General features: G+C 31.3%; 1 protein-coding gene across 1 annotated transcript; it reads right to left on the reverse strand.

Moving 5' to 3' along the window:
* Positions 1 to 4,222: 4,222 nt before the first annotated feature.
* LOC132162899 (peroxidase 15-like) lies at positions 4,223 to 5,687 on the reverse strand. The gene is made up of 4 exons (XM_059573116.1): positions 5,362 to 5,687; positions 5,052 to 5,243; positions 4,791 to 4,956; positions 4,223 to 4,708 (listed from the first exon to the last, which is right to left on the reverse strand). The coding sequence occupies exons 1-4, from the start codon at positions 5,569 to 5,571 to the stop codon at positions 4,296 to 4,298; spliced, it is 981 nt and encodes a 326-aa protein (XP_059429099.1). The 5' UTR covers positions 5,572 to 5,687; the 3' UTR covers positions 4,223 to 4,295.
* Between the last annotated feature and the right edge of the window lie 2,374 nt (positions 5,688 to 8,061).

An 8,061-nucleotide genomic window follows, 5' to 3' on the forward strand; every position in this document is an offset into this window, starting at 1 on the left:
CGGACATATCTCATCTCCCACACCATGTCTCACATATCTCAATGTGAGACAATTAAAATGTATGAGTTTTATTTGTAATATATTTAATTGTCTTAATGAAGAAAATAAAAGGTTTCCAAATTCTCTTTTTTTTTCTCTGTTTATATTTCTTTTCTCTTATCTTGCTTTCTATTTATATCTTAATGTTCCTCTATCAATCTCACACTCAAATCAGGAAAAAGACAAGAGAGAGGTAGAGAGAGTTTTTAATCTTTGTTTCTCAATGATTTCTTTTCTTTATTTTATTTTTTTGCAAGAACAGTTCTTTTCAATTTTCCAATCGTTGTTTCTCAATAAAAAATTATATTATTCTCAATGAAGAGTAGAATAGTTATTTTCAATTATATTAGTATTTTCATTTTTTTTTCGGTGCTTATGTTCTTCCATTTTTGTTTTTGTCGCTTGTATTTTTTTCTAATTTTTTTCTTCTTCTCTTACTTTCTATTTATATCTCAATGTTCCTTTGTAAATTTTACAATCAATTCAAAAAAAGATGAGAGAGAGAGAGAGAGAGAGAGAGAGAGAGTTTTGCATTTCTGTTTTTCAATGAAAAATTAGACTACAGTTTTTATTTTTTATTTTTATTTATATATATTTTTTTCTAGAACAATTATTTTCAATTTTCTAATCGTTGTTTCTCAATGAAAAATTATATTACAGTTTTATTTTTTATTTTTTTATTTTTATTTTTTATATCTAGAATAGTTATTTTCAATTATATTAGTATTTTCAATTTTTTTTTTCCTTTTTTATCTTTATTTCCGGTGCTTATGTTCTTCAATTTTTTTTTTTGTCCCTTATTTTTTTTCTTTCTAATTTATATATTATTTTTTATTCAAATGATTACTTTTCTTTGGTAAATTTTATATTGAATTCAAGAAATAATAGTGAGAGAGAGTTTCTTATCGTTATTTTTGGTTGATAATTTTTTAGTTTGTACATGTTGTTCATTGAGTAATTTAATTTTTTTTATCTATTTACATGCTTAATTAATGGACGACATTGGTTTTTAAGGTTTCACTGGAATCGGGAAACGTATACAGTAGAAAAAGACAATTATTTAAATTTTATTTTTAGTTTTTTTTTTATTTATTTAATGTATTTATGTTCTTCCATTGTTATCACTTAAATTTTCTACTAATTTATATATTATTTATTCAAATTGAATATTTTTCTTTTGTAAATTTCACATTGAATTAGGAAATGATAGTGAAAGAGTTTCCTATCATTATTTTTGGTACGGTGTATGATGCTTTTTTAGATTATGTCAATGTTCATTGTGTAGATTTTTTTCGTCTTTGTTTTCCTATATGTCTTAAAATTAGTTTCGTTTACTTTATAGATGTGAAGGATGGTTGTAAAAAAAAAAAAAAGTAGTTATGTTCTTCCATTTTTTTCCCTTAAATTTTATACTAATTTATATATTATTTATTCAAATTGATTAGTTTTCTTTTGTAAATTTCACGTTGAATTAAGGGAAATGATAGTGAAAAAGTTTCCTATCATTATTTTTTGTACGATGTATAATTAGATTATATCAATATTTCTGCCAGTGTTTTTTTTATCTCTTTCCTTTTTAAAAGAAAAATTAAACAACCAACATTCTTTTGTTTACAAAATTAGTAAACATAACTGTAATCAAATATCAATATTCTCATATATATTAGAACACTTCTTTATTTTTGTCAGTGTAATAGAAAAATTTCTCAAAAAAATTGTTTATGAGGAGAAAGTTCAACTCCTGAAAGACAAAAAGTTTATTGTAATGGATTGTGTAGTGGAGGAGAAGTGGTGTCATTGTTGGAACATAATGATGAATCAATCATTTTGTATAATTGATTAATCTATGTTTTTATTTTGAATTTTTTTCCTTTATATTTCGTTTTAAACTACATATATGGGAACAAATATTTAATATGTTTCAATTTATAAGAACTAAAATTTATGAATTTTTAAATTTATTAGATATGTATTGAATAAAACTATGGTTTAAAAGGATCTTATGAATATTTGTCATTTTTTGTAGCTAATTAAGAGAAAAAAATAAAAATTGTTGTTGATAATTTTTTAACGACTTTTTGAGTAAATTACAAAATAGAAAAAACCCCGGCGCGTAGTACTAGCTCTAAGCTAGTGTGACTTATCAGAGAAGATGTGACTTAATAGGCTTCTCTGAAGGGTAATATATGCTATATACTGCACTAGGTTTTGGTAGATTTGTGTCAGGATTCCCCTCGATCTCCGTTCTTCTAAGGCGGTTGTCTTATAAATTTGAGTTGGAGCTAGCAGCTGATTGTGCGTGATGTACGTCTATCAATGAATTCATCCATGACATTCTTAAACCTTAGCCTTTAAAATATTAATCAATTAAATGATATCTTTCTGATTCCTAATCACTCTATTAATTGTTTGCTTTTTAGTTAATGGATTCCCAAATGCAAGAAGACGCTTTCTTCACAAATCTCTTATATGAGGAGTCTTGCCTTGATAATGAATTGATGGGATCTCCAAATCTAATAAGTCAAATGTCTCCGTCTTTAGTTGAAATAGAGTCTAGTGTTAAGAAATTACGGCGTAGCAACTTTACAATAAAAGAAGATAATCTCCTTGTATTGGCATGGCTAAATACTAGATTAGATCCGGTGAAGGGAAATGAGCAAGAACACAAGACATATTGGTGGAGAATTTGGGAGTATTTCCACGAGAATAAGACATTCGTTTCTGAACGTATTGAGGTATCTCTAATGCATCGATGGTCAGCAATTCATATGAGTACAAAAAAGTTTTGTCGATACTTAGCTCAGATTGAGTCAACGCATGAAAGTGGATTGAATGAGCAAGACAAGGTATAAATTTTATTGAATTTGTGTCAATGCATCAATCCACCAATAGTGATCATAGGGGTCTAATTATTTTCTATTTCTTAATTTTGCAGATTATTAAGGCGAAACTTATGTTTCAAGAATTTGAGAAAACTTCATTTCAGTTTGAACAATATTGTTGGATCGTGTTGAGGTGGCAACCTCTATGGATTAATGGCAAGAAAAAATTGAGAAAAAGAATATTTGCAACGACATTTTCTCCTACTCTAGATCTAATAAATTTAGAGGAAGATAATAGATCCACCAATTACTTTGTAGATTTGGAAAAACAACTAGGCACGGTCGGAAATGAGCTATTGAATAAACCAATGAGTGAAAATAGTGAGAGGAAAATGGAACTTATTGAAGAAACATCTATTCATGAGCAAAAGAGACTTTGCAGTTTGCATGAGCATGAGCTAGAGAGACTTCGATTTAAACAAGAAAAGCTTCAAGACAAAATTATGCTTATGGATACAAGTGATTTATTTGAAGTCCAAAAAGAATATATTCATCAGCACCAAATGGAAATCCTTGAAAATCGATTGAGGAAATAGTAATATTGTTTAACTAAACATGTTACTATATATTTAGATAGTTTGGCTTTCATCTTTTTGTAAAACAATTATCAAATGTCATTCTATATCTTGCTTTGTTATTAGTTTTGAACAATTTTAGGCAATGGTATGATGTTTAGTTATCAGTTGAGCTAGCAACCCTTTGATTGCTTTGAAATTTTTATATAACAAGTCATGTGGATGGTGATTGAAATTTTTTATAAAAACCTTTTCAAGCAATCTTCTTGGAAAAGAATAATAACAATGAAAATTATTTCTCTCTCTCTCTTTTTATTTTTTATTTTCCAAAAAATTCCAAGATGAGAATTTCTAACTTTACTATTTCCAACATATTCTCAGCATATTGATCGACTAAAAAGAGAAACTTTCCACAGAAAATTCAAGGCCTTCGGCTTATTTTCTTTTCTATTGTTTATGAATCCAATAAACAAACATTCACATTACAAAATAAGGGCCATATACAAAACCATATAATTGTAGTATAATGATATCGGTTTTTTTTTTTGGAACAGACAGCTTTGTTTAGCCATTCATCTCATCTCTCAAGGGAATTAATTTGAACCGGGTCTTTTGGCATATTCTTCCTTTATTTTCATCATAAAAGATAAAAACAAGATACGTATGTTGTACCCACATATCATAACAAATACACAATATATTGTTCCTACTTCTCTCGACTTACCAATATAGAACACCACGACAAAACAAAAACTTCTACCAACAAAAGACCATTACCTCCTTGCAGATTCAAATATATATATTTCATTTGGTAATATCCTAATTAAAAAGTTCATAGCTAGTTTTAAATTATACTTGATCAGTTGACCCTTTTGCAATCTGACCTAATCTCCCCATTGCTTCCTGTGAGGGGGCTTATATTTCCCATTTTTATCATTGATTGGCCAAAGCTGTCAAAGAATTCACTCTGATTATTAGCAAAACGGTTTACAATATCAATTGTGTCAGCCCCAGTTGTCGAAAACAGCTCTTGATCACTTTGGAGAAGCCCTTTGTTGTTTTGCAGGTTTGTGAAGTAGTTATTATCAAAGTCATTCGGCGTTGCCTGATCAAGGTTGGCTAACGTATTTGCATCCCCGCCTTGAGGACATGTTTGGCGAAGCGTTTCCAAGTATGTCGCATTTATGGTAGGATCCGGATTTCCTGTACTTTGGAAGTCGTAAAGGCGGCCGCTGAAGGACACGCACCGTGCCCGTCCAAATGTATGTGCACCTGTAAAACACGACACATTAATCAATATAAAATAAAAATGATAAATAAGTGTGAACAATAATATTGTTTATAATATTCTTACCGGATAAAGCAACTACGTCAGTAGTATTAAGTCCCACGTTACTAAATTTGGATGTAATATTGGCAAGGCCTTCGGAAGGGCCTGGAAGATTACTATTAGCTCCTGCTTGGTTTGCAGTCCTGCTATCTCTTCTTCCCAGTTGAACTTCCCACGTCTGGCCTCCCGCCTGCAACAATTACTATGTTAGTCAATGGTTGTAACCATTCAGGAAAAACGCAACCCGCGTCCATGCTATATATTGTTTTGAAGCAGTGGAATTACCAAAGAAACCGATATCTGAGAAGCAATGGCTAAGATATCTGCGCATGAAACGACTCCTGGGCAGACATTCTCTACCGCAGTTTTGATGTCATCAACCACCGAAAATCCATCTAATGAGCCGTTATTTGGCGCTGCATCTTTCTCGCTATCTATGCCATCAGCGTTGTCTAGCAAAACTGAGCCATCACAACCCTACACGTACCCAATACAGTTAAATATTCGTTAGTAAGCTGCCAAGAAAAATCAAGAACAAGAAGATGAAAGAAACTATCAGGGGAGCTTTAACGTGCAATTAAAGAGATGAACTCACGTCAACAAAGCAATCGTGGAAATGAAGGCGGATGAGTTTGGCGCCAATTCGGACGTCATTTTGTGCAGCCTCCTCAATCACCCCACGTACAACGGCTGACACGTTGGGGCATGTGCTATCATAAAACGTGGCGCTCAGTTGAGCGTTGGACCTCGAAAACAACGAAAATATGGCAAACATAATTGACAGTTTAAGTGAAAAGGAAGACATAGTTTGTTGTGTTTTTTTTCTTTCTGCTAAAGAGATCGAGGATATATAAAGGAAAGAAGGAAGGCAATGGCTTGGAATGTTGGATGAAGAGATTGATTATTCCAAACTTTATGCTGCTCTTACGCGGGGGATGCACCCTTTATTTATGAAGGGAAGAGTGACCAGGCCAGCAGGTGAATGGGTGACAGGCTGGCAGCTATCTAACCTTGAGAGCTTAAATATGGAGATGGCTAGAAAAGTCAATGATAATACTTTTAAGTTTGAATGGAAATATTCAGAAGATGTGGGCTGTTACAATACTTTATTTATTTATTTTTTTTTAATTTTTAATTTTGTTCTTTTATTCGATATATAGTGGGACTCTAATAATCTTAATTTTGTGCAAACTCTTTGAACATAGGAAATATTCAATTAATGGAGGATGCGAAAATTTTTAGTAACGAGCATTAATGCTAGAAGAGATTCCACACTTATTTTATAATAGCTAACATGATGTATTTCAAGCGATTTCTTATGTTACGTTGCGTCAACCGATAATAAATAGATGTAGAAAAATAGACATGTTATGTTAAGTTGCTAACATGACAATTCAAACCAATATTTAGACTTCTTTTGGACAAAGTAGACATGCCCTCAAATAAACTCTCAATTTGTAATGTCTCTTTCAAACTAGTAAACATTTATATCATAATGAAAGAAAAAGAAGTGGTGACAGTTGCCGCGCGTGGGTCTTCCCCAGACACACGGCACTATTGTTGGCTGCCATTGGTTACCGAACCTACTGTGGGTCTTGTGTGAAGACAACCTACGCACAACAACCTGCTGTTTTAGTATTTTTTGAATTTTTAAAGGTATTTTTATTATAAAATTTTTTTTAAGTGCATTTTTTTGTCTTTCTGCGAGATAATAGGGACGGGCATATTCCAAATTTACTATTAATTATTATTATTTTTTTAAAAAAATAAAGATTAATCAAACGGTAATTAGTTGGAACTATCAACTTTAATTAACAAATATTATGAAATAAAAATGTAATTTTTAACATTAATATTTAGTAATCAGACAACCTTTTTAGCCAAATTAATTAATTAGTTGGATTAGCATTAACCGACGTGTACAAAATTTGGGAGAGAGATTTTTTGAAAAATTTGGTAACACTACTACTACAACTCGGACAAGCATCGATCAGCAAGACATCGATATTCCTCTCTCTTCATGCATGCGGATGAAAAAGCTTGACCCTTTGAACGTACTTTAACCTTTTCGTTATGGTCATATCCATATTCAAGCTAGTCAATGTTATAATTAGAATTTTCTAAAATCATTTAAATAATTCAGTCTCATTTAATAAAAAATCAGTATATAATTTAACATTCATACAATATTTTGCTGTAATAATCTAACATGCATGGATGTGTAGAAGTAACTAAATCATTCCAGCTGAAAGAAATATAATTTACTTACCTTCACTCAAGCCATGATCTAGCTATACTTCAGTTTGAAGCTTATTTTGGTCATTTGTTAAGAAAAAGTATTAAAATATAAATTAATTAATTAAATTTATTTATTTATTTTATAGTTTGCTTTTTGACATAAATCGTGATTTAACAGCTATCACAACAGAAATTATAAAAAAAATCATGTTCGCAATGGACAGCAAGAAAGCTTCAATGATTAAGAAATGCAACATGCAGCTAGCTAGTCAAACAAGCCTATGTGATTTTACCCGAAACACGTTGTAAGTAAAAGCAGGAGCGGAACTAGAATATTTAGTTTGAGTGGGCCAAATTTTTTTTTAAAAGTTTTGAAGGGGCAAAAGTTAATTTTTAAAGATATTTAATTATTATTATTTTTTTGGGACCATCCCTTGCCTTGGGGGCTGGAGTCCCCCAAGCCCAAGGGTAATTTTGCCCTTGCGTAAAGGTGTCCCATATGGATCCGGATATATATATATATATCCCTATCCCTTCTTTTGATTGTTTCTACTTTCTACTGTTAATTGACAGTGGAGATTAAAGATCATCTTAGATTCAATCACATGGATAAGCCAGCTTAACCACTAGCTAAGAAGACAAAAGAAAAAAAAAAAAGTAGGACACATATATCATGTGACTTTATAGAGAAGATGTGACTTAATAGGCTTCTCCGAAGAGTGATATATGCTATATACTACCCTACTATTTTTCAGGTTTTGGCAGATTTGTCTTTGGATTCCCCACGATCCCCATTCTTCTTAGACGGTTTGTCTTATAAGTTGAAAGGAAAGATGGATTTTAAGAACTTGTAGGGTTATGAGGGGTCCAGCCGTGGTAAAGGCAAGAGGGTGTGGGGTTCTTCATGGGTTTTGGGTTCCGTGTTTGTTTTGGGTTGCTTTGTGAATTTTGGGTTTTCTTTTGTTTTTCATTCTTTTTTTTTTTTTTTTTTGCTTGGTATCCTTGTGTATACTTTCGATATACTTAAGAGTGCTTCACGCTTTTTATTTTTATTTTT

Source organism: Corylus avellana, chromosome ca10, assembly GCF_901000735.1.
Source record: "Corylus avellana chromosome ca10, CavTom2PMs-1.0".
Taxonomy (NCBI): Eukaryota; Viridiplantae; Streptophyta; class Magnoliopsida; order Fagales; family Betulaceae; genus Corylus; species Corylus avellana.

Coding starts and splice junctions, on each gene's coding strand:
- LOC132162899 (XM_059573116.1), bottom strand. CDS start 5,571: ATGTCTTCCTTTTCACTTAAACTGTCAATTATGTTTGCCATATTTTCG. Junction 4,957..5,051: donor CTCAGATATCGGTTTCTTTG/GTAATTCCACTG, acceptor TAATTGTTGCAG/GCGGGAGGCCAGACGTGGGA. Junction 4,709..4,790: donor TGACGTAGTTGCTTTATCCG/GTAAGAATATTA, acceptor CGTGTTTTACAG/GTGCACATACATTTGGACGG.